At 43.2% G+C, this 26,904-nt stretch overlaps 2 protein-coding genes across 3 annotated transcripts in view; one reads left to right on the top strand and one right to left on the bottom strand.

Annotated features, from left to right (window-relative positions):
• The first annotated feature begins 682 nt into the window (after positions 1–682).
• Positions 683–7,409, top strand: mfsd4b (major facilitator superfamily domain containing 4B). Its single transcript, XM_030047725.1, has 4 exons — positions 683–1,241; positions 3,358–3,526; positions 4,251–4,367; positions 5,440–7,409. Exons 1-4 carry the CDS (start codon positions 966–968, stop codon positions 6,726–6,728), a joined length of 1,851 nt encoding a protein of 616 aa, XP_029903585.1. The 5' UTR covers positions 683–965; the 3' UTR covers positions 6,729–7,409.
• Positions 7,410–7,470: 61 nt separating this feature from the next.
• The window catches only part of rev3l (REV3 like, DNA directed polymerase zeta catalytic subunit), an 84,115-nt gene continuing 64,681 nt past the window's right edge, over positions 7,471–26,904 (bottom strand). For both annotated transcript variants that reach the window (XM_030047722.1, XM_030047724.1), the window contains exons 17-32: positions 25,173–25,365; positions 24,670–24,781; positions 24,125–24,240; positions 22,686–22,804; positions 21,381–21,499; positions 20,821–20,962; positions 19,768–20,012; positions 17,777–17,885; positions 16,265–16,471; positions 15,891–16,000; positions 14,020–14,134; positions 13,568–13,705; positions 12,901–13,091; positions 11,872–12,118; positions 9,790–10,005; positions 7,471–8,696 (exon numbers count right to left, since the gene is read on the bottom strand). In XM_030047722.1, the coding sequence (XP_029903582.1) occupies positions 8,556–8,696; positions 9,790–10,005; positions 11,872–12,118; positions 12,901–13,091; positions 13,568–13,705; positions 14,020–14,134; positions 15,891–16,000; positions 16,265–16,471; positions 17,777–17,885; positions 19,768–20,012; positions 20,821–20,962; positions 21,381–21,499; positions 22,686–22,804; positions 24,125–24,240; positions 24,670–24,781; positions 25,173–25,365 (2,520 nt within the window). In that variant the 3' untranslated portion in view covers positions 7,471–8,555. The remainder of the gene's footprint in view (positions 8,697–9,789; positions 10,006–11,871; positions 12,119–12,900; positions 13,092–13,567; positions 13,706–14,019; positions 14,135–15,890; positions 16,001–16,264; positions 16,472–17,776; positions 17,886–19,767; positions 20,013–20,820; positions 20,963–21,380; positions 21,500–22,685; positions 22,805–24,124; positions 24,241–24,669; positions 24,782–25,172; positions 25,366–26,904) is intronic.

Below are 26,904 nucleotides of genomic sequence, written 5' to 3'. Positions count from 1 at the left end.
TTCTTAGTCACTCAGTGTCACAATATAGAAGTATAAACACAGTCACCAAGCACAGCAAAACCACTGATGTAATAAAATAACAATAATAATAAAAGTACCTATATATATTACCAGGAAAAACAAACATTATGTATGGTTTCTTATTCCTCCAATTATCTCTGGGGTCAAGGCTTCTAAATACATGATTGCTTCATATTTAATGACTTTCCCTAATTTAATGCGGACAAGTGGATAAACATAAAATTAACATTAACATTAACAAATCAATGTCCTGCACACATTTTGTACACATCAGTATTTCCTTTTGGTATTCCCTTTGGTGTGAATTTGACCCCAGGCTTTTCTAGCTGTGTAAAACGTATAAAAAAAATATCAATATTTTACACACATTTGTTTGAGCTGTTTTGGATGACACTGGGGAACTATAACCTCAAAATCCTCAAAAAGTCTCCCTCTGCTTTAGGGCCCTCAGCAAACAAAGACTTGGGTAACTGCGGTCAAATGGATCCCAATTGACTGAGAAATGTTGGTAAACTTCAAGGTAACAGGAGGGTTTCTACCCAATAAATAAAATTTCCTTTTGTTCCATTTCCTCGATGTCACATGAACGCGGCATACAGTGCAGAGACACAGCTCTTTTTTTCCACCGAGTGATCCGTGTTCCCATTAGACGATCTTTGTGTCTCGTTCGCTGAGCCCAGTCATGTACCCACCGCAGCAGTTGGCATACGGACGGTTTCCGCGTCCTATTTTCACGATGGGTGACTCAGTTTTAACGATTTAACGGGACGACGTTTAACAGAAGTGGTGGGATACCGAAGAGGCTAAAAATTCACCAGCGTGTGCGCTTGTTTACTTGCAAGCTGTCGCCAGTCTGACAGTGCATCATCATCATCATCATCATCATCACCACCACCACCAGCACCAACAGCAGCAGCCATAGCACCGATTTGACAGGTAACGTTATGTCTGCCTCCGCCGTCCGAGACACCGTGGTGAAGAAGAAACACGTCCGCTTCGCCCGCATGGAGGACGACGACGACAACGACGACCAGGAGGAAGACACCCTGTTTGACAAGAGGAAGGACACCGGCCGGGGGCTGAAGAGCGCCCTGAAGGCGGCCAAGAGGACGCAGAAACCCGGCTGCGACGGCGTGGAGATCGTCGGCGGAGGAAGCGGCTATGGAGCCTGCTGGGGCTGGATGGTCACGCTCGTGCTCTGTGCCTCGTTCCTGGGACTGGTAAGATAACGGCAACGGTCGCGGCTACCGTTGGTATTCATAAATTTAAAAAATACATATATATGCACCTGTCGTATTAAAAAAGCGTGCAGCCGTTAAAAACTCAACCGTCGTAATGAGAAAGTGGGTGTGTTATGTGAGTGCAAACAGGCAATAATTAAACATAACTCTTTGTATCACAGCATTCAAAATATATAGACCAAAATTTATGACATTTCCAGTGTTAGTCCAGTCATTTTATGAAAAAACCTAGGACAAATTGCAAGAGAAGCAAACTCAACTGATTTTGTATCCTCAGTTTGTCCTGAGTGAGGGGAAAAAACTCCCAAGGAATCCCATTGGTGGAAAGTTTTGAAAATCACCTATTTATGACCACATATTACCAAAAAACACTGTTTTTAACACACAGGGGAAAGGGGTTCCTTTTAATTCACTGTTATATAGTAACCTTTTAAATCAAGGTTACTATATATATAGTAACCTTTTAATTCACTGTTTAAATGTCTCTTCTGTCATTTATTCCTTATATTCCTTATTAGCGCATATCAAATCAGATAATGTGTGATATGCATGTGTAAACAGAATAATTCAAAGAACTTGTAATTGACTTTTTTTCTTGTCTTTGTGTGTGCAATCAACTTGTGAATTTTTATAGTGATATCTGAAAGTAAAATTTTGAACCCCTTTCCCCTGTGTGTTAAAAACAGTGTTTTTTGGTAATATGTGGTCATAAATAGGTGATTTTCAAAACTTTCCACCAATGGGATTCCTTGGGACTTTTTTCCCCTCACTCAGGACAAACTGAGGATACAGAATCAGTTGAGTTTGCTTCTCTTGCAATTTGTCCTAGGTTGACCCCAATTTTGGCCTAAAATTACTGGACTATAAGGTCGGTTTTAGACTATTGTGTGGTTTTAGTAGGGTTAATAGAGGAAACGTAGGAGTAGCCTGTACAATTGTGCGGTTTAAACTTACAAGTACGCCGTTTTCATTCATTTACAGCGTATTCTGTTAATAATTCCCAATATGTAACTTACTGTGACTTTATGATTGGTGATAATAGGCCTTAACTGCATTAGTACAAGCCTGACCCAGTCCTACATTAGTTACTAGAAATCTATCAGGCAGATTTGCAAATAATTGATTCCTATACAAATTCACTAACAACCAAAGTCTTTAACAACTCAGTAATAGGCCTCTTTCTCCCAATTTGGATGTTAATCACGCATGTTTTCTTATGTACACAGTTGGCTCTAACTTTCTGCTTAAGGAAATGCTGCCATAATCTTGCACTGGTGGTATTTACATAGTGGTAAAACTTGCTCTTCAACTGCTTCATATGCATCAGATTACTGAATTCCACCTCCATACACCTGAATGCATAACTTAACGTTCAGTATCCTGTTTCACATGCACTCGCTTAAAAAAAAGGCAATGTGCAAACATGGGAGTTGCCCAGTACAAGCAGTGTTAGGGATCAGACAGTTGTTGCTAAAGGAAAGCTGCACACTTAAAGAGTATTTAAAAAACAATTGGTGATGTGTATTATTCTTTTTTTCCCAGTGGACAACTGTCCAAATGTTGACAGAATGATGTAATGAAGCAATATGGGCAGCGAAGAAAGATTTGTAACAATCATACAGGGAGAAATCAATGATAGAAGAGACAGGGATACCAATTTCTGCCATGACACATTGTGGGTTTTTTTTTTTTTTTTTTGAGTAATGTGCACAACTCTTAGTGGGGCAAACCTCGAATGCTCTGACTTATGCCATCACTAACACTTCTGCTCTCTGCCCATACCTGTGTACCTCACAGGTGAGGGAACAAGTTCAGGAAGAGCTATTGAAACGAATTCTGGGAAATATAGGATATCACGGAAGTGCGTGGATGCACCAAGAAAGTAGCACTTTTAGAACACATTGTCAAAAAATACTTTCAGGATTGCATCAAACATGACATTTTGATGATGTTAAATCTTTAAGATAGCCATTTAATATTATTTCCTTCCCCTCCAATATTTTCCCTGCAGTCTTGAGTTGAATTCTCCTCCCATTATTTTACTGCAGCTCAAACGGTGTGTACCCTGAGGGTGTTTGATTTCCTGTCGTTCCAGGGGATGAGTATCTCCGTCCTGGGCCCCACTTTTGAAGACCTCGCTGTGAATGTCAACAAGAACATCAGCAACATCTCCTACATCTTCGTCGGCCGCTCTATGGGATACATCGGTGGCTCCCTCCTGGGGGGCATTCTCTTTGACTGTGTCAATCCCCACCTCCTGCTGGGTAAACCCTTCTCTGACTCATACACACACGTTTACTTTTTACTGCATGTGCTGAAGTCACTAATCCATGTTTTGTGAGTAAATATTGAAAAAAATATTCTGGTCATGAGAAGGCACGGGGAACGCTTGGCAAATCATGCTAATGACTCACTGGTAATGTCGAATATTTGCATAATTGTGGACGCTACAGTTGTAAATTCAAGATTTGCAGAAAGTAGTGGTTCATCGGTTCATTCATTCCTAGTTCATTGCTAATTACAGGCCTTTCAGGGAGAGCTTGAAGGAATATCAACAAAATAAGAGACTAATATTATAGCTGTTTTTCTGGAATAAAGGAGCACACATTTTTGTGCTGTGGTTGATGTCCAAATAGTGCAATAAAGAAAGAAAAAAGATCAGTGTTTTCCAACATGGCAGCCTGTACTTTGTAGTCTTTGGGAACCAGCACAGAACTGGACTTTTAGATTTTCATATACATATAAATTGTCCTTTGATTGGTGCTCCAAAAGATGGGTGTGAATGGCTATGAAAACCATTTGAAGTGTACCAAAAGTGACTGTTCTGTTTTCTGTAGTAATCACTCAGTCTATAAAACTATCTGTCACAGGTGTGTCTTAATTTACTAGACTAATTATGTCGCTACAACAGGCCAGACCTGCTGGTACCTTTGGACCTGTTCTGTCATAATGAATTGGTCTTCCTCTGCTGCATTGTCTTGTTCCCAGGCTTTTCTATGATGATTACAGCGTTTGGAATGTGTGCCATCCCGTTCTGTAGGCAGGCTCTGCTCCTCACCGGGCTTATGTCCAGCATCGGAATATCTATGGGGATTCTGGATACAGGTAAATCAACATTTAGAAAATGGGCACAATATACAAGGTGCATTTCAGGGGTGTGAAAACATACCTATAACTTGTGCTTCCTCTTGTGAATTGGATGAAGACAGACAGCGGCCACAGCAGATTTAAACATCTTCCAGCCTATTTCAATAAAGCTTTGAAACTTTTTCTGAGTGCCTCAGAGCCGCTTTTGTCCTTTATTTATTTATTTATTTATTTATTTATTTATTTATTTATTTATTTATTTATTTATTTATTTATTTATTGTATAATATCAATATCAGTATTCTGCTGACACCCGATTTTTTTTTTTTTTTTTGGTCAGACAATTTTTGCCATGCTAACCCGGCATCCACACTTTGTCCTTATATATTTTTTCATTTTATTTAAGCTGAAAAAAAGAACTTAGGCTTTAATCATTTTGAAAGTGAAGACAAGTTAAACATAGGCACTGTATGCAAACTACACCACGGAAAAGTCACTTGTGGTAATAAGACTAACATGCAAGCCCATGTTGCCCATATTAGGTTAAGATTACTTGGGGGGGAAAAACACCCCACATGTTTTGTTTTGCTGCTTGTATCAGTCTTTAGGCCTGCAGTGAGTGTGAAAAGCTCCAAGTCAGGGTGCCCTAGTGGCTCGTCTGGAGTGTGTGCCACATTGGGGCGGTGGCCAGTTGTGATTCTGGGCCTTGTCATTTGCTGCATATCACCCCACTCTCTCCTGCCTTTCTGGTGTTTCTGTACTGTCACTATCAAATAAAGCAGAAATGCCAAAAAAAATGCTAAGTCAGACATGCCCTTAATAATTGTTTTTGAAAGTATGATTCAGCTGTTTTCCATAAAGTAATCCAAAAGTGGACAATACTGTAAAATCAAAATGTAGCACGTCAAATAAGAACCCAAGTATTGTGATTCATATTGTACATTACTTGTTTAGACATTTTTGAATGATCAGTTTCAGCCGGATCCAAGGATCATGAAATACAAGATCACTGTGGTACACCAGCTCATGCAGTGTCAGTGTAGTGGATGTTTTTGGTATGTACAATAATTTCTCTTCTTCGTTCCGTCAGGTGGTAATGTGCTCATCCTGAACACATGGGGCAACCAGGCTGGACCTCACATGCAGGCTTTGCACTTCAGCTTTGCAGCCGGAGCCTTTGTGTCACCCATCATAGCCAAGCTGCTCTTTGGGTCTGATGTGGATGGCAGCATGGCGACTGTGCTGACAACCACCGCACCCCCCACCACCACAGAACCAGCAACCAGAGCCTCCGGAACTCGCACGTTCATGTGGGCCTACATCGTGATCGGCAGTTTCGTCCTGCTCTCCTCCCTCCTCTTCTTTGTTCTCTACTCCCGCAGCAGCCTGTTGCGGGACAAATCCCGCACAGCGTCGGAGAAGCCGCTGGTGGCCAAACATCACACAGCTCTCATTACCCTGCTCTTTTTCTTCTTCTTCTGCTATGTGGGCGCAGAGGTGGCCTATGGCTCCTTCATCTTCATCTATGCCAAGGACTATGCCCACATGGATGAGCCTCAGGCGGCAGGGCTCAACTCCTTGTTCTGGGGCACATTCGCTGCCTGCCGGGGCCTCGCCATCTTCTTTGCGGCTTGTGTGTACCCGGGCACCATGATCCTGCTCAGCCTGGTGGGCTGCACCCTCTCCTCCCTGCTCCTCTGCCTCTTCAGCAGAGAGAAGGTGGCCCTGTGGGTTTGCACCGGCCTCTACGGTGCGTCTATGGCCACCACCTTCCCCAGTGGCATCTCCTGGGTGGAGCAGTACACCACTGTGACGGGATCCTCGGCCGCCACCTTCGTGGTGGGCGCCGCACTGGGGGAGATGGTGCTGCCTGCGCTTTTGGGCTTCCTGCTGGGGAAGTTCCAGGATCACCCGCTGCTGATGTACCTGTCTCTGGTCACCGCCACCATCACCTCCATCCTCTTCCCTGTAATGTACAAGCTGGCCTCCGCCCCCAGCGGCCAGGGCAGGAAACCACGCACCAGAGGCCGGCCCGATGCTGACGACAGCGAATACCGCCAGGCACTGCTGGATTCTGGAGCCAATGATGAGGAAGAAGAGGAGGAGCAGGAAGACAACGAGGCCGACCAGTGGAACGATGCGGACTTCGAGGTGATTGAGATGGATGATGCTACCAGTGTGATGAATTCGCCCAACAAGGGGTCATCCACTCCCGATGTCGCCACGCTGACGGGAGGCACCACCGCCTCCGCTGCCCCCTCCACCACACAGTTGGCAGAGCCAGCAGGTGCAGCCTCCTTCTCAGACACCCTCTCCTTGATAGGAGACTCCCCCAGGCGCAAACTGCTGCTCTCTCTGGACAGGGAGAAGAGAGACTGAAGCCCCCCTCCTCCCCTCTCCTGTGACTCCTAAGTGCTGTTTAGACATTTTTATTTACCAGAAGAGCCATGCCCTCCGAGAAACTTGTTTGTGTGTGTGTGTGTGTGTGTGTGTGTGTTGATGTGCTGTCTGGAGCTTCAGTACGCTCCTCTCCATTTTTTTAATGTACGGGCTGAGTTACTGTGCAGTGTGTGCAAGAAGGAAGCAGCTTTTCGACATTTGGGGTTTTGCACAGGTAAAGCTGTCAGTGCGTGTGAAGTCATTAGCTTCATTGAATTGAGCACTTGGACCCTGATGAATAGTAAATTATTGGATTGAGTTACTGTATGATTACACTATAATTTATTTAATAATACAATCACACTTTGTTGATGGATTCAGTGCCTTGCTCAAGGACACTTCAGCAGGACAGAAGCTTGTTGACAGGGAGGTCCTTCTCATTACACCATCCTGCCGCCATCCCTCTGATGTTATTTAATTTTGCACATTTTTAACCATCATGGTGACTGGAACAGCAGCAGAAAAATTATGTGGTGTGATGCTAGTTGTGTCAAACCTGAATGAAGTATGTCTTTTTTTCCACTTTTGTAAAGATGAGAATATTTTTGGAATGTTTTTGTTGCATACCGTAATGTGTCATGTGGCTTGTGATACTCTAAATCAGACGTGTTGTCACTGTGATTCATCTCTCGATTTTTTTTTTTTGTTTGTTTAAATTGAGTCATTCAAAGAAGACATTTTAATACATTGACTTTTTATTATATCAATCTCAAACCCTCAACCACAGCAATGTCCATTAAAAACAAACAAACAAAAAACACCTTCATTATTTTATTTATTTTTTTTTTTACATTTATACAAATACACAGATCCTGTGTACCACTGCATGGGAATCTGAATAGTGGATCTTTACATGGTTTGATGACAATGTTTGACGAGGAAAATAAGAAACATACACAAAAGTATATGCACAAGGAAATAATAGACTCTTCATGACATAAATTATCAAAATACAGTATTGCAACAGTCCCAGATGTAAAAAAAAATGAAATTAGTCCTCTAGTCGCTGCTCTGTGGATAGATGCCTCAGAGTATAAAGTGTTAAATCTGCCAAAAATGGACATCAGTACAATCATGGTTAAACGGAACATGAAAAATGGCATCCTAAAACAGAATGCATAAAACAAGTGATCTGATCGCATTCATGGCCGGAGCTTTACTTTTTTTCAGTGCTAATGCACAGTGAGAATCGATGTGGGTGCTATACAACAGCTATTTACAAAAGACTGCAGCTGATATAAAAACAAAGTAAAGTCAATTAGTGGTTCTAATGTTGTCCATCTTGAACTGAAGTGTAAGGAGCGTCTTAAAAACCAATGATCAGACATCAAAGTCTTGCACTTACAACCTGTTACAGCGCATACAAGATTTACCGAGTCATCCTTGATTGGACTGCACTTAATGCCATGAGGGACAGGGAATACAGTCACGCTGTGTCACATGGAGACATCAGCTTCACTCACAACCAATAGCAGCTAATGGAGATGGCAGCAAATGAGCATGAAGACAAACACAAGCCCTGGGAGGGGGACACACTCCCCACTCTGCCTCCCCACAGGAGGCCAAAACCAGACAGTCTGCACAGGCAGAGAAATACTTGTATAACAAATAACAATTACAAGACAAAATGAAAACCCAACAGGGTTCAATCAAAGCACCATTTAAACAATTACAACTGAAAGGACAATCAAACACTGAGATGGGGGCAACAGCGATTAGCACCAAATCAGCAGGGAGCTCCGGGTGTGTGTGAGTGTAGGGGGGCATTCAGAACTGCTCCAGGAGCTGTCGGAGGTAGGGGGCCTTGGACAGTTGCCGGTTGACCCGTGACAGCTTGTAGAGGACGGGACAGTCCAGGGACACACAGGGCGCCTGCCGCTCCGCACTGCCACTGCAGTTCCTACAGATCTACACACACACACACACACACACACACACACACAAGGTTCAGCAGAGGAAGAGCAAGCCCTTGAGACAACACTGGAGTGTGTGGGTGGGTTTTCTTTGTGTGTTTTTGTTTCAGTCAACTCCCCTAAGTGTTTCATCCTTTGAGCCAGCAGCTACATCTGAGAGGAACAACAATATTCTGGGGAGATCGAATCATAAGCCGCCAGGTTTCATGTTTGAAGTACAAATCTCCAACTCTGCCTGCCAGTTGTGACTAAGTGTTGCCGCAGATAAGAGTTGTAAAATTCAAAGATAAGGCATTAGCCCGGCTGAAGAGCTCTGCATGCCATGCTGGCTGAGCTGAAGGTCAGTATGAACAAAAATCCAGCAGTCAAGTGTTACAAGATTTGACTTCCTTTCATAAACAGCGCAGGCCTGCAGCCTGCTGAGTGTTGTCAGATATTAACCTGCACTGTGAAACTGTTTTTAGAATGAATCTGCAGATGCACACAGAAGGAAAATAATTTATGCCCAGGTGTCCGCATGCACAGATTTGGCACCACTCATCACATAGTAAGTAAGATGACCCTTGATCCATACCAAAAACTATATAGAGTGTATTATAGTGTAAATATATGAAAAGGAATATTATACCATAGTATACCTTGAAATTAGTAATAGCATAAAATAGCACAACTATAATATAACTCAGTGTAGGTGAGTAACAGGCTAAACTCCCAAAAAGTTGGCTTAATCCTTCAAAAGGTGCTGTATTTGTGTATCTGAAGATTCAGTCCATATAACCGAGAAATCCTGGTGTTTCTTGTAACAACAGGATGTCACTATTAGCCCCTGTCCCGACTCCTGGTGTCGTGCTTTCATTTGGAAGAGTAAGATGGACGACAACAGCTGAAAATAGCCAATATGCTTTCCAACATAGCAAACCAACATGAGAATGAATTTAAAGACAGTGAAACTGGTATAAAGTTGTACAGGGAGAAGCACAGGAAATGGTTCTTGCTGTGTGCTCGTAAGCAATATCTTTTTGTGCCATGATCTGTTGACGTTAAAACACAGAGCTTTTAAATACTCTGCGACACCTGCGGCCTCTTACCTTTAACAGGTGGTCTTGCTGACTCTCCCACTGCCGCATGTCCTGGTAGAGCGTGACGGCCACGCGCTGTGGTTCGGCTCGGCACCGTGTACACACACCCAGCTGGGTCAGCTCGTCACACACAGGGCAGTGCAGCGTGGTGAAGTACTGGGAAATTGTTCCCTTCCTCCCCACTTCCTCCCCTCCCGCCGCTGAGGAGCAGGAGGCCTTCTGGATCTGCAGCATGGAAAATAAATTCCAACCATTACAACCAGTAACTAACCCAAAAAACACAGAAAGACTCTTCTTGTCACTTGCACCGTCCTCAGAGAGGACAGAGGTCAGGGTTGGTGACAAAGGCTGGCAGGAGGTGGATGTGCCTCACTGTCTTGCTCATGGACACTTCAGCAGAGAATGCTCACAGGGTCTCATTTCTAAATGTGACACTTCAGACTGACATGCAGTTTCTTTTAGGTCTGCAACTAACATATTTTTATTATTGATTAATCTGTAGATTTTTTTTTTTTTTGATTCACTGGTTAATCATTTAATCTATACAATATTGAAGCTTATGATAAATGTCTGACCAGCAGATGCACAAAAGAATTGCCACATTTTGGTCAGAGACCTTTGTCAACCAAACATGACATAAGATGAGACACTGATATAAAAAACATGGTGCAACCAACATGAACTGACACATGACAAAATGTCATTTAGGACGACTCACAACAGTGAGAGGGACTGTCTCTGTTCTACATTTCATCTAGTTTTGTTCCTACAACATGGGAATAAAGATGACTCTGATGCGCAGGAGAAGTTGTTTGAATTTTGTAATGATATGAAACTGAGAAAAGTAAGTAATATTTGTGTATCAATAACCTGCAAATCTTTGGTGTTTTCACTTCAATTAACCCTTGTAAAGCCTTAAGGGTTAAAACGACCCGAGCATCCGCGAGTCTTTTTTCCGTCCTGCAGTGCATTCGGGGCCGAGGCCAGGGGGTCCGGGAGCATGGGGGAGTGCTGGAAGCCGTGACCGCCGCCACGTAGCCAAGGGTGAGGCATGGGCGCGCTGCAGGACCCCGGAAAAAAGACTGGCGGACGCTCGGGTTGTTTTGACCCCTTAAGGCTTTATGAGGGTTAAAACAATTAATTCATTATGAAAATTATTAATCTGGTTCATTTTCTGTCTATCAATGAATCGACTAAATGTTCCAGGTCTATTTCTTTTGCCAGAGGTTCACTGCAGATTAGCAATAAGCTTTAAATCCCATTGTCTCGCCTGCATTTTCAGCTCTCGATAAAAATGAAGAACGTTACCTTGTCACACACTCATAGCTGCAATGCAGCACATTTTATTGCCCAAGTTTAAAGCTTCCACCAGTAAACTGTCTGCTTCAGGGTTATCTAATTGAAGAAAACACTGCTCTTCTGCCAAAATGCTGTGTTTGGGCAAAGGGAGCTATCAGAGTGCAGCACAGTTCTTCATTTAGATTAATTCCACTCATGTCTGCCGACACCTCATCGAATCTAAGTTTTCAACTTCTCAGCTCTACCACCAGATGGCACCAGCGCTCCTTCCAAACACAACCTGGACTATCAACTGCAATCTGATGAGTCTCATTCGATTCCCAGCAGGAGGTAGAGGAGATTTTCTCTTCCTCCTTTGTTCTCTCCTCACTGAACAGTCTGGATGAAGCCAGAGATCCAGAGGGTTTTCTCGCCCTCGTGTCACTCCGGTAATTATTTTGATGGAGACTGAAGCAAAGGGCCGACATGTTATCTCTCACTGTAACAGCAAGCTGATCAATCACCTATCAGTCAGTGCAGAAGTTAATTACCAAGTAATTGATTGCCCAAAGTTGTGGTTAGGTCGTCATTCATTCCCCAGATTTTTCTGTCATCTCCTCATTTCTTTTTTTTTTTTTACTGTCACTTTGCTTGTTTCTCTCATTTATTAAGTAGGTAATTTATGGCCGTTGATCCTCCTGATATAAAATCTGAACCCTTGCCATGACATTCGACCTTTTATAGACTTTTTATAAGACTGCATTCTCTCTTCATTCTCTGGACTTGACTGTTGTCATGCATCCCTTCTCTCACCCTGGGGAGCTCCTGGTACCAGCTGAACACGTCCACTCCGATCAGCTGGAACATGCGGGCCAGCGGCGGCAGGATCTGCTTGGTGATGTAGTAGGTGGTGTTGAGGCGCAGGCTCGGGTCCTGGAGCACCTCCATGGGACGACGCACCAGCTGGATGAGGGGCACGCCAGGCATCCCGTACACGATCACGTAGGGCACCCGCTCGCCAACCCGCGGCTCCAAGCGACGGTCGTAGGCCATCATACGCCTGAGGGGCGGGTTGGGGGGGTGGGAGGAGGTGGGAGTCAGAGACAAAAGAGTCTGTCACAACAGCCTTGACTGACATGATCTGACTTCAGAAATTAGATTTGTCATGTTATAATGAATTTAATGTCAACTTTTCCTTTTTAGCGAAAATTACTACAACCAAATTGCAGTGAGAGCCCATTTCTTGTGATTAGATTTACAAAATGCAAACATTTTGCAAAAAGAACAGCAACATCAAGAGTCAGCGTGTCTGCTTCTTTGTGTGGCGAGGCTGAATTGATAAATGGAGGAGATAAATTGTGGTATCGCTCATGAATGAGGCTGAATATTTTCCTCTTAACCATGCCTCTGAAATCAGATTTTTCTGCCCATTAAGGGCTGGGTTGCTAAGCAACAGACTCAGGTACTGTACACGCAGGCTAGTGCAGCCAGACAATGAGCATTGTGGGGAAGGAGTAATTGGATTCACACTGTGTACTGTAACTGTAGTTGACAGCAAGGTCTCTCTCTCTCTGACTCCCCCTCAGTCTTTCTGCTCCTCTCTCTCTCGCCCACACACACACACACACACACACATATACACACACACACACGGACACACACTGTCAACAAACACAAATTCATCCAAGGAAAACTTAGGCCTTCCTCTGTTTCTTTGTGTACACTCACCCATTTCTCTGCATATGACTTGTCTGCAAATGCCCACTGGTAAGGCATTGTCTCAAACACACACACACACACACACACACACACACACAGAGCGAGCACTCAGTGTCAGGGTACCTGCTGAGCTCCAGGGCAGGGACGCAGGCTCCGGGCCGGTACGAGCCGCTGCCTCGGTACTCCTTGGCGAAGGTGAGGTCCTGCATGCTGGCTCTGCCCTCCAGGATCTTCACACACTGACGCTGCACAAACTGCTTCACCTGGCTGATGTCGCGTGTCTCAAACAGCAGCTTGATGGAACGCTCCAGAATCTGAGGGTCAGGGAGTCGGGGTGGTGGGCACACACACATGGAGCCACGGGCGGAGAGATGAATAAGTTAATTAGCAGATGACAGATGAGTGAATGAATCCCAGTGAGTGCACGGATACATGGATAGGTCAGTTTTAACAAGAGCAGGATTACAGTTGAGAGGAAATGTGCAGAGGTAAATAGTAACTGACTCCCCGATGTAATAAGTCCTGATATTGAAATGATAAATGATTCTTATATGACTCAGCAAATTGCAAAATAATTGGCGTTAACGCTTAGACAGTTGAGCCTGGACTGTCTGCGTCTAGACACAAAAACACCCGTTTCCCTTGAGCGGGAAGGGACCTTTTCCCTGATTGACACGTGTGCAGCGGTCTGAGTGAATGAGAGGAGGGAGAAATCTGCCACAGCCGTGATTGGTGTAGAGTGTGCTGAAATGAGGAGGGGGGGTGACGGTGAGGGGGGGTTGCCAGTTACCTTGGAAACAGCAGGGCAGCCGTCTCGGCGCACCGTCTCGATCCCCTTGGCATCGAACACGGGCTCTTTTTGGTCGAGGCTTTCATACATGTAGCCCACGTAGCGCTTCTTTGTCTGTAGCACGCATGGCAGGTACACCTGGGAACACACACACACACACACACACACACACACACACACACACACACACACACACACACACACACACACACACAGGGAATTAGACCTATAGATCAGTAACTGATGTGAATGTGTGTCTGTGTAGCCTGCAGAGGAAATTTACACGCTCATCCACATAAAAGTGCAGTAAAAGCAGCTCTGCATGTGTGTGTATGTGTGTGTGTGTGTGTGTGTGTGTCGGGGGGCTGCTGAATGAATGAAAACACACTTCAGCACGGCTGCAGGGCCAGAGAGGCTCGCTGCTGTCTAGATGTGTTGTGACTGAGCGTTACCTTCTCAAACTTCAGCTTGACAGGCTTCGGGTTGGTCGCAGTCACCGCCTCGGCGATCTCATTGCCGATTTTGAAGGCCTGCTCTTTGGTGGCTCCCTTCAGCAGAACAAACATACTGCAACACACACACACACACACACAACAGCAGCAGTTTAGCAGTTGGCCAAGTGTTAAGTGGAAACATTTCTCTAAGCCGCATAAATAATCTGGAGTCCAAAATGTTACGTCCCCGAGCGAAAAGGGAAACGGTGCACAGTTCTGTTCTGATCTGAGGAAACAAACACGGCCGGTTCTGACTCACAGCTCGAGCACAAATGAAATCAGATGTTTACTGTCGTTGCAGATGGAATTTGCATATTCTGAAAGAAAGTGCGGTGGTGCAGAAGTTGGATTTTTGTCCAGCTGCTGAAGACATGTTTTTGATAACAATTAGAATTAAAGCCACAAGCAGAGATGAACGGGCCCTCACACGTCGGGCAGCGTCAGCGTTGGTGTCGCTACTCGCTCACCCCAATGTGGCCCACACACTTTAAATTTTATGTAAAGATCCACATTTTAATGGCTACTGGTCACTGACTGCAGGAGATCACTTCCTGTATCCACTATGTGATGCCAGAAAACTTGATGTACATTACGATGCTGCATATCAAATGTACATCACACACTTTAAATTTCATGTAAATCAAAGGAAGTGTGTAACATAAGGCTTTATTTCCTGTTGCCAGTGGGTTGCGCTATGACTTCGACTCAATACTGACATGTAGATGTGTTCAGGCGAGGATCAAGCGCGAGAACTTTGGGGGAAGATTGGACAACTGGACAAGTTTTGCGGTGGAAAACGCACACAGACCAGCAGCTCAAGTCCAGGACGTTCCACGAAAACGCAAAAGCTTCACAATTCTTCTTAATAATAAGTCTAATAATGTCATTTCCAGGTGTTGTACTTCAACACTGCACAAAAATTACACAGCAAGTTCAAAATGGGTAAATTCCTGTTGGTTCCAAGAGGCTTTTTTCCACATGGTGTTACATCTGCCTACAAAATCTCACACATCCATGTCAAATTTTAAAGGTGGGGGCTTTCATTTTGAAAATTGTTAGGGGGCGCTATTGAGCCAATTTGCAACACTCAAGCCCAAGATCCATATCAGATACCAATTTTCGCCACCTCTCATGCATGTACAAAGTTTGGTGAGTTTTGCACTCCAAGAAAGTGTCTGAATCATAAAAAACAAACAGAATAATAATCCCTGCAGGTACGAGATGGCCTTTGCAGTACTCTGCTCGGGCCCTGGACTGAATTCATGGTGTAAATGAGGTACTACTGATGTGAGTATGATCCATGAGCAAAACGCCAACTGGACAAGAGGCTGATTACAACCATGCCAAGCTTCCCAAATTAACATCTCAGAAATAACATTTAGAGAGGGGTTGTGTCCGCTGCCGGGGTAGATAGTAAGCACTGGAGTAATTATTCATTTTGTCTGTTTATTTGTTGATTAATGCTACTTAATTAGTGTTTGAGAGCTAGCTATCATAATAATGTGCCGTTATGCAAGGCAACACCAAAGCTGCTAAAGAGAAACAATTTGACTTTGTACTGTAGCAGCAGATTATTGCATTCAGCTGAAGTCTGTGACACAGCTCACAGTCAGAACAGAGCGACCCGTTAACAAAGCTGCACGCAGTGGGAGAAAGCAGAAATAAATCATTAAAGCTTATTGGTCTCCGGCTGGAGTAAGGTCTAATCAGTGATTTGGTCATTCATCTGTGAGTCCCCCTCATTTACTGTAGATTCTACCCACTTCTAGTCATTGCAGTACATTTGCTGAGGCTTTGCTGAAAAAAAAAAGCACTGACATACAACTTACCTGTCAGTGTCTCCGTACACAACATGGGCTCCCCATTTCTTGGTGTCATTGACCAGTTTGATGGCTCTCTCCAGAGTCTCTCTGGCTTTGTGGACGATGCTGTCTCCAACCTGACAACAGGCAGAGGAGTCACAAGAATTTTCTCAGCCCATATAGAAAGCAGTAATTAATTGAAGTGAAAACATAAAAATCACTACTACTAGGACATTTTGACATGACAGCAGCAACATGCCTTCCTACTACTTTCATTATTCTTCTTCAAAGCCGTAAACATCATGCAAAGTCTTAAACATTCTTCTCCTCTCTTTAATAGTCCTAAAACCTTTACAAGATGAGTGGGTTAAGTGATAACTTGGCTGATGGTAACTGCCTACCTCCACGCTGGGCATGCGTCCTGAGTAGTTGGCGGCGGTGTAGCCGAAGGTGACGTTGGCGATGAGCTTGAGGCCGAGCTGCCGGGCGTCCAGCAGCCTCATCAGTGCCTTGTCCTGCTTGTGGGTTTTCATCGACTGCTTCACCATGATGCGCGTGTTCAGGATTTCCTCCAGCATGTTGGGCAGGACTCCCTTACGCACTGTGGGCTGGACGCACACAAGGCACACGATCATTTGAGATGTGTTTGATTTCCAAATGACTTCAAATACTAGATCGTTTGTAAGGTTGCAGTGCCACTTCCACGCTCCAGATGGACAAGTCAAAGTTTTCCCTCATTAGTGCAACAAAAAAAAGCTGCATGGAGTCACATTTTTCATCCTGATCTGAACCTATAAGACACTAAATTAAATCCAAAGGCATGTGGCCAACGTGCAACTTGTGTGTGAACATTCAACTGTCAGGACTGCAATTATATCAGATATGCCATTCACCCAAATTATAATTATTTTGGCAAGTGTGTTGGCCAAGCTGAGGTGATGTTAGCATGGAGGACAATGAGACAACAACAGATAGGAAACCAAATAGCTATTTTGGCTGGTATTTGTGGAGATGTCTCAATTCAGTCGAATTTCCTGGAACCAAAATGTGTCTGAAACAAGCAGGAGACTCTGAGGTACACAAATGGATGTGACATCTTTTGCTATCGTTACTCTGCACACACATGCCTTGTCCTCATAACTGACTTTAAATTGATATCTGATATGTGTTAAATTCAACAGATATGAAGAGTCATCCAAAAAAAAAAAAAAAAAAAATCTAGTATGAGCAGCATCCTCAGCAGGACCCAGGATTTTGATAAGCAGTGTTTGCCAACTTGAGTATCATTTTTCTACATACTGTGCAACCTTCAATATGTTTTGGCCCTGCGTGTGCAAGCGAGGATTCATAAACAGCATCAACAACACACCAGTGCTGTAAGGAAGCATCACAAACAGTATGGTGCCAAAAGAAAATCTCTCACAGCAAAAGACAACTGCTGAATCCAATTTACATTTTCACCAAGTCAAAAATATACGGAGCATCTTAACAACCAGTAAAGCTGCTCCAGTCGTGTTACGTGACTGCTCATAGACTCACAAAGCAAAATCTAACCTTGATAGGATGCCAGTTGTTGCCAAAATGACCAAACCAGCCGGTGAGAAGTAAAAACAGGCTACGTGACCCTTAATAACTCCATCACACATCAATGCATATCGTGCTGTAGGTGCTTGTGTGTGTTGGTGTTACGTAACTAGAGAGTGAATTAAATAAATGAATAGAGGGACATGGTGTGTGGAGTCGGGCTCCTGCAGACACGTGTGGCCTTCTCAGTGAGGTATTGAACCTTAATAAAGTGTCACTGCTGAGTGATTTGGACGACTCATGCGGCGGACCTGATGGATGAAGAGCCAAATGTTTTCCAGGACAAAAATCAAGTTGTTTGGGTAAATCCCAGCTCAGATATGCTGTACCTTGACGAAGGCGATGCCATTGGGGGAGACGGTGATGTCATTTCGGAGCTGGTAGAGGAGCTCGGGGGGGACCCTCAGGGAGGTGCAGCCGAACTTAAACTCATCGGGTCTGAAACACAGACACACACGCATGGATGAAAGCACATGTAACCAAACAAACAGAGAGCATACACCTGCAGACACATGATGGCTGTCTATCTAACTCAGGTGCTGTCGAACTTTTTCACATTTTGGACCCTGAAGTTGACCCCCAAACTTGAAGTTATTTTGCATTTGGGATCCTGACATGAAAAGATATTTTGGTTTGTCTTAATTATGTCCAGTTGTGATATGCCTATGTGTAAATTAATTCAAAGTGGTGAGATTAAAACACAACATTGAAATAATCACATATATATATTTCCGAAATCCAAGTGAATTCACTTCATTTCTTTCAAAAACATGGGAAAAAGGTGAAAGGTGAAATTAGCAAGAAATGACCTGAAAATGAGCAAAAAATATTAGTAAAAAAAATACAAGAAAAGTAAAAATTACAGGAAAATACCCAAAAAGCACCAAAAAAACCAAACCAAAACAAAATGCAATTACCTTTAAACGATGACGAAAAATGTTGCATTTTTTTCTTTTATTTTTTTTACAACTACATTACAACTACATTTATAATTTATTCCTCAAAATTAGATATTTAAATGTCAGACCAGGCTGCATTGAGATGCCTTTCACAAAAATTTGAATTCAAGTGAATCTAAACTATTCCTCGTTTTGCTGAGAACCCTGGGGAAGACTGTCAAGGACCCCTGGGGGGCCTCGGACCCGACTTTGAAAATCACTGTTCTAACTAAAGCCAAAATCCTTACAACAAAAAAACAAGTCATCTGTCCTTTTCTACTTCTTTATGCTCACTCCTGGTATCATCACGCTTCCGGGAATATTGTGGCATCTTGATTAAGCATCAAGAAGCAGCCGAGCATCATTATGCCCACAAATGTCAATGTGAAGTCTGGCATAACGTGATGAGGTGATCGTAAGTTTGTGTGCATGCCTTTGTGTTCCCTCATAGGTTGCAGGCTTGTTATGGCAGGAAGGCTCGGGTGCCTCCGTGACCTTTAGAGCTCCAGCAGCGAGAGCTCGACTCCCAGCAGGACTGATAATGCTGCACTACGCAAAAGGTAAAAGGTCAGGCCAAATGGTAATCCAGGCTGGGGACAGGCTGCTGATCTGTAACCCCACCTGTGGATTTGGTTTGATACTGAAAATCAGACATGATGCCAAACTGTGGCTGCCTACACACACACACAGCACATTTTCCAGGGCTGAAGTGTGGATTTGTCTTTTTTTTTTTTTTCAGTGGCATTTATTTGGAGTCGACAAGTGTTAATTGGAGACTTGTTTGTCCTCTCACACAGCTGATATGGCTCCAGGCTTGATGTTCAAAATGATCCAAAAAAAAGTGTTAAATGGGTGTGCAGACATGTAGGAACAGCCTCAGTCAAGGCTGGAAATGGGTTCAACAGGTTATTTTTGGTACTAATACCGATCTCAAAATATATTCAAGGTTTTGTTTTTTTTTTCATAAGATTCAAAACATCATTTTTGTATGAGAACCTGTTTTTTTTTTCCTTAATGGGAAATATTGAAAAATTTTCCACTGCACTGAGGTCTACATGCTGCCTTATGAGGATGAAGCCTCTGGATGTGCACCAGACACTTCTTTTTACCTCCGATTACTAGACATATGCATGTTGAAGCTCTGTACATGGTTCCTGCTGTTGCTATGCAACTACAGAAACCCTCGTGAAAAATCGATTTTTTTTTTTTTTTTTTTTTTAACGTCAGTGCTTGCTCTGTGCTCTACAACATGCAGAGCTCTTAGCATGTTGTTTCCTTTTAAAAGTTATGTGAGAAGAGAGGTCTCTGGCAGACATGCAGCTAATAAGTCAATGTTCAATTGGGCGTGTGTGTGTGTGTGTGTGTGTGTGTGTCTTCCTCACGTTCCCAGGCTGTCCACGTGGCCCAGGCAGGTTGAGAAGCAGTAGTTATACGCGATGACGATGGAGGGATAGAGCGACTGGAAGTCCAGCACCACCACTGAGTTGCTGTAGAAGCGCGACTGGGGCTCCATGACCAGCGGGATACACTGGGGCGCCCTCTGCTGGGCTCGCTGCTGGATGCTGGGCGTCACGGCGACGTAGTTCAGCGGCTTCGCCACACGCAGCATCATGGACTCAACACGGTACTGCAGAGACAGAAATAAGAGGAGGAGTGAGGAAGAGCAGGTTGAGACTGATTCAAAAGAAAAAGAACAAAAAAATCAATGCACTCTGAATTTATCTGTATTCAGTTTTCTGTTGTTTTTACTGTTGCTTCTTTAGATTTTTTTTAAATTATAATTTCTTGAGTTTTACTATGTTGTCTTTTACTGTGAATCTGCTATGATACCACTTTCCCACTGGGTATTAATAAAACATCTCTGCAGATCTATCCATCCATCTACCTACCCACCTGTCAATCTATACATTCTCTATCCCCTAGTCCATTTATCATCGTTTTATTCATCAAGAAAAGACCCCGCTGATGCAACGTCTAAGTATAGTTAACTGTGACTAAATTTCCAGGCTGCAAAATTACCATACAGTACCAGACAGACAGCAGAGGTGAGCTAATATTGCTTTGCAAGAAGTGTATTTCAGAAAATTGCTTGTCGGAGTTGTCCTGTAGCTATTTCAAAGTGTGAAAATTTGACCTTTAGTTATGATGTCCTCACTGCCAATCAGTGTAATGTGTAAGGGTAGTGAGATGTGTGTTGCAGGCTTCATGTCAATCATTAGACCTTTCATTTTTATATCCCAGAACACAGTGCTCTGATGCATCATCCCTGCAAGTTTTGTCACAAACCAGACCAATTCAGTTTAATGAAGTCTCACTGCATGAGGGACGGGAAACAGCACAGCCTGCATTTTAATTTCACATTAGAACTGAGTTAAGACAAAAGATTTCCGGCCTTTGAAACTTCCTGAAGTGAGCTCATGGCCCCAGTCTGATACCTGGGATCCTCTGGTCAGAACGTGGTAGAACTGGATCCCAAACACTCTGGCCAGCTCGCTGGTTCTGCCGATGATGTCGTGCTGCTGCAGAAGCTGCATGGTGCCGCACACACGGCTCACGTAGTGGTCCACCATCTTCCACCTGACACATGCAAATTATTACAACAGTTAACTTCATTTGCACAGTTCTTACCTACATCCAACAAGTCACATGCAAAAAGGTATGAAAACAAGGAATGGCAAAACATGAAAAATGAGATAAACATACACAAACACACACACCCACATACACATACAGTTTGAACAGCTAACATTCATCATATCAAATCTATGATTCAGCAATCAATAAGAGGTTATTTACTTTGAAAAGTCAGAGGAAATACAAGCAGTTTACGCACGTATCCATTTATGTCTATGACGAAATATTACAAAATGCCAGCTGAACCGGTGGTCAGCCCGAAAATTAAACAGGAAACAAAGGGTTAAAGCAGAAACGTTAGCTTTAACAGAGTTAAAAGTCTTAAAAATATCAGAACACGTCTGCTTGGTGTTGCACAAACCTGTAGAGGTCGGTGGTGTGGTCGAACCAGTCGGACAGCGTGCGGGGGCTGTACAGGGGGAAGCGCTGGTGCAGCACATGGAAAGCCACATTCTCAAAACTGTAGTTGTTCAAATTCACCTGGGGCACAAATAAAAAGATCTGCTCAGCTCAAAAGTTCCTAGAAGTAGCGCTCAACAGGACTCCCACCATGAGTTTTCCATGACTATGTCAGAGCACCTCTGAGACCTAATAAATTTTTATTCCTTCCTGCTTTGTTTTTGTTTTTCAGCTCAAAACTTCTGGAGTGGGGGACTGGTTTCTACAACAGCTTGTCTGTCTGTGGAGAGAAACCAACATTTAAAGCAACAAATATGTGAAAAAAGAAAAAAAATCTGGTACATTTTTCAAAAAATCTGACTCTTTTATATTCTTTGCAGTGAACATTTATAAAATTGAATTATGTTCGTTGGCTTCGTGGAGTACAACTCTATAAAGCCCAAGACAAACCAGAAATCACATGACCAGTGAGAACCAGGGTTGAAAATTTACAGGTTAGGGAGGCAAACAATGCCTGTAAAATATGAATAACCCTGCTTTTCATTTTGCTCTGTCTGTAGATTATTTGGTGAGTTCTCAGATTATTTACATATGACTGAATAGACCAGGGGTGTCAAACTGGTGCCATGGAGGACTTTTTGGTTGGAATGAAAACCTGCAGCCTCTCGGCCCTCCATGGCACCAGTTTGATACGCCTGGAATAGACCATCTTGTGATCAGAAACCAATCAAATAGCACAGCCTGAAACAGTAGAAAAAGTCACGCACCATGCTGCTGTGTATGCTGAAAATCAGCTCTAACATTATCATGCTGAGTAATTCAAAGTCTGGGCTGATGGTGGCGCTAGAGGAAAAGTCATGGGGTCACCGAAATCAAGAGGGTTCTTCCTTTAGAGGTTACAAATGTGCACAGCAAATATAATAAAACTGAAAGAAAGGTATTGGACAGCCAGTTACTGAGTGACTGGGTTCACAGTGATGGTGGACACAGCAACAGTCGGAGTGAATCTGTAGCATCCCCCAACCTTTCATTTTAGGAATATAATAAAACTGCCCTTTAAAAAAAGGATCAAAATATCCATAAAAGGGGGTAAAGAATGTCGTCTGAGAAAGATGTGTTAACTTTCTACCCTGGTGGGAACCCTGGGAACCCTGTCCGAAAGAGCAGAGAACTGTGAAAGCCAAACGCTGATAAAAAAAAAAAGAAAAAAAGGAGGGGAGGAGGGAGGGGCGGAGGGTCATTTAAGGTGACACAATGCGGCACCCACCTCGGTCTTCATCACCCTCCACAGGTTGAGGGTAATGCGTCCTATGATGTGGATCTCAGTCATGGTGTCGGCCCCGTATTCATCCCTGTCTGCTGCAAAGCGATTCTCTTTGGAGTCACCTGAGGACAGGCAGCAAGCCAGACAGCCAATTACTGAGGAGAGGGAGACGCCAGAGGCACTCCATTCACTTTGTACACACACACACACACACACACACACAGACAAAAAGCAGACACTTACACACTCACAAGCAGACACTGTAGTGTACGTACTCGTGTTCACAGCTGCACATGCATTTTTTACACTCACACACACACACTGAGGCAGACACATTTTTATTTATAGACATACACACGAACACAAAGTCAAACACACGAACATACTTTCCCTTGACCTGAAATTGCTGGCTTGTTTCAGAACGGTGCAAGGAAGCTATTTGAGGTTTGTTAGAAAACAAAAACACACACATACACACGCGCACATCTTCCATTTGACAGAACTTAGTTCTCAATATCCTCAGCTCACACTGTCCTATTCAATGTTCCAGTGATAATTACGGTTGAAAAATCCCTCACATGAAAAATATACAGCTCTGTGCTCAACATGCACTGGCATCAATTTATGGATTTGCCGAGTGTGACGCAGCCTCTTTTAGAAAGAGAGGGACTTAATATTCTGCCATCAGCCGGGGGTTTACTGCGTGGAAAAGGGCAGAGTGAGCTCTGCTGTGGCAGGCTGCACAAAATGCCAAGCTTAGCAAGTGATTCTGTCTCAAGAACAGAATTATGAACGTAGGTAGGTGGGTAAGCAGATAAGTAAGACTGATGTCACACAGCACAACAGAAAATCACAAAGTAAATGAAGAAGTGATGTGCTACACCGACTATTAGAATAATCAAGTTGGTAAAAATGAATTTTAATCAGTGCAGTTTTACCACAATGCCATGTTTTTCATTAGAGTGAGCACAATTGTGACTCATTAACATTACGAGTGGAAATACACTGGGTTACTTTTACACAAAGGCTCTACTATTGAAGTTAGCCCTCTACCTCATTTTGTCTAAACTCCAGTAGGTATGGTACCAAATCACAAGACAAGTTAAATTAAAATGCACCATGCATAAATTCTGAACTGGCAAAGCTACATTCTGGCACAGCCCACCTCATAATCAAAACAGACACAAAGTACTTTGATATTACATTTTGTACCACTGTTGCCTGGTGGACTGTGAGTGTATGCGGCTGGATTATATTGTGCATATTTCATTTCTTGTTGTTATTGTTCTCAGATCTAAACTGAAAAACAATATTCAACATTTCATTTGTATTCCAAACTCACAACCTGCATTGAACTCTGAAAATAAAATTGCTTGCGGAAGCTTGTGCTTTTGCTTTTTTGCAGTATGGGAATTCCTGGTCTTGGTTATTGCTTGCCCTACCTGGCACCCGCGACAGCTGCTGGCACAGGTCCACTCCGAGCACGGACGCCCGCTGGAGGAGGTAGCCCCAGGAATGCATCTGTACCTCGTAGCCCACCAGGATGTCCGGGTCAAACCTACCAGGACAACAACAGGATCATGAGATCATTTGTAAGCCCTATATCGCAGTTTTGCAAGAATTATCATCATAACTTGACGCCTATCATCCTTTATCTCTTATCCAACCTGCAGAGGGTAAGCATTTTGGCAACTCAAGTAATTACCAATTACTGCACACTACCTTCTAGACATAGTACATTTTTTTTCAGCCAATTATTATACGGCAATAGCTGGTGGTTCTATTTGCATTGCAATGCACTAGCATTTCCCAGTATCCCTTCAGGAAACATTTTGTATGATATTCTACAAGGTAGCATATTTGCCATTAAGCCAGACTGCATTAACCTGCCAGATTTTTTTTTTTTTTTTTTTTTTAATTATATTTTGACGTAACAGCCTCTCCCACATATGAGAAAGTGGCATGTGTCAAGGCTACACCAACACACCTCCTCATGACGGTGACCAGTTCCTGGAAGAGCTGCTTCTCGTCACTGGCGTATGTGACCTGCAGCCCAGAGACGCCCGACCTGACCAGCAGGGGCGCTGTTCCTCGGTGACCTGGTGAGTTCAACAACACATAAAAAGGTCATTAGCCGGCTATCCAAAATCATAGGCTGTTTAAATTTTACACCTTTGTGGCTTGATAAAAAAAAAAAAGGCACATAAAAAGAATTATTTCTGCTGACAGTTTTAAAGTTGCAATGACTGAAATTGTGAAAATGAGGACGGGTAAGACTTAACTGAAACAACAAATGCAGATGAAGTACGTTATTTATCAATCTGGCATGAAGACTCAACCTTTAAATCTGGCACTTCTTCCACGCTTTTTGCCAGTTTAGTAGAAATCAATCATGATCTTGGTTAATAAAGCTTCATGTAAAGATAATACATATGTAGTGAAAACATAAAAAACATTTCTCTCTTCATTGTCTGGACAAATGAACTTCACCTTGGTCACAGCTTTGGTGGTCTTTGTTCACCACAATGGCACCAGTCAGCTGGGTGCTGTCTGAGTCTGGCAAGGGAGCATCAGCGTTGAGGCAGTAGAATAAGGCACATATGGGGTCAAACTCCGGGTCGGGCTCGAGGTCACGGCGGGTTCGTGCATGGAGCTCCATGCCCATCAATGTCAGGTACTGGACCTGGAAAGGAAAAAGAAAAGGAGAGAGGAAAACAGACAAGTGTTAAAAGGCGACATGGAGATTTGGAGACATGGTTACGGTCATTTCAGCACTGGCTGAGTCAGAATAAAATGGCTTTCACGAATGGAAACGAGTCTGGCAGAGGCCCTCCACATCTTCCTTTGCAGGCTGAAAACTCATTTTTAAAAGAAGTATGTCAGGTTACACTCTCCCCTTGAATCATATCCCCTCTCCTGTGTTCACTCTTGCTCTTAGAAATCCTTAAATCTCCTTCCTTTGCTCTTATTTTATTTCTTTTCCTGGCAATTCCCTCTTGTGTGATAATTCTTTAGTTACAGGAACATTGCCAGGGCAGTTTGGCTGTGCCCATTTAACTCCTAATTAATGGTTGCTTATAAATTTGGTGATCTAGTAGCCGATCACCGATTCCACTGCTGCATTCATGTTAAGTGAAGATAAGAACATCAGCTATATGCTTAAAATGTAAAAGGTTTTCAAGAAATTCCTTAGAAATGGGTTTTAAAAACTACCAATTAAAGGAATAGTTCACCCAAAACCAAAGTTTTGTCATTATTTACTCTTTTTAGATCAAACACTAGTTAAGTAGTTAAGTTTGTAAGTAATATATAACACACAGCAAGCTAGCTGGCACAGTGTCTTTTCAGCCATCCCCAAATGGAGACTGTTTCATTGTAGTTCAATGAAAAAAAAAAAAAAAAACACCAAATAGTAAAATCCAAGTGTTCTGATGCCAAGCAACTGCACTGTGAGTCCTAAAGTCCAGTACTGACTTCATCATCTCCTAGATTTCCTCACTGTGCTGCACCTCACTTGGCTTCAAGACACTTTTGAGTGAACTATTCCATGAAAAATTTTTGAGTGCTCAAAGATACTTAAGTGGTTAACTCTACAGAATCTGCAACAAAACGTATACCCCCTACTGACTACGGATCAGACCCAGTGGTTTTTCTCTGTGTCCTCCCATAACTTTTACCCCTCTCAACTTTCGCATTGTCTCATAAAAAATTAAACAATTACAGTTTCCAATTCGCAACACTATACTACTCACCTCCACACTGACTCAGACTGGAAGAGGATGCTGGGATTTGGAGGCCTTAAATGTAACTGACATCAGCTGCTTAGAGGCAGATACTACCCGCTCTTTGTCCAAAAACCACAAAAAACAGAACAAATCTGAGAAAGATCTGGCTCTTAAAAGGGAATATAACCATGACCTCAATTTCTTTCAGCTGTTAATGTTCAGGGAAATTTTGTGATGAAAACCACCACTTCCTCTTGTAATCTTGACAACACAGGCATTAAGTTGTCTTCCTGGATTTTATGTGCAAACCTTGGCTTTTGGACTTTGCCAACTGGTGAATAAAATGTTCAACAAGGTGATGTGTTAGTACTCCACATTCATCCATCATCACCATTACCACCCTAACTACAAAGATCCCCCACCACCACTGCAGTGCCAACCTCAACTTTGTGTTTCTACCAACTCGGCTCTGGGTGGAAAAGGTATTTTCTGTCAGT

The sequence above is a fragment of the Myripristis murdjan genome, chromosome 24 (assembly GCF_902150065.1).
Source record: "Myripristis murdjan chromosome 24, fMyrMur1.1, whole genome shotgun sequence".
Classification (NCBI taxonomy): Eukaryota; Metazoa; Chordata; class Actinopteri; order Holocentriformes; family Holocentridae; genus Myripristis; species Myripristis murdjan.
The sequence above is the reverse complement of the archived record's forward strand: the minus strand, read 5'-3'. Positions and strand labels throughout refer to the sequence as shown.

What these genes read in the sequence shown, in the direction of transcription:
- mfsd4b (XM_030047725.1), top strand. Translation starts at nt 966, where the DNA reads ATGTCTGCCTCCGCCGTCCGAGACACCGTGGTGAAGAAGAAACACGTC. An exon ending in CAATCCCCACCTCCTGCTGG is followed by an intron (nt 3,527 to 4,250) that starts GTAAACCCTTCT and finishes TCTTGTTCCCAG; the next exon opens with GCTTTTCTATGATGATTACA. An exon ending in TATGGGGATTCTGGATACAG is followed by an intron (nt 4,368 to 5,439) that starts GTAAATCAACAT and finishes TCGTTCCGTCAG; the next exon opens with GTGGTAATGTGCTCATCCTG.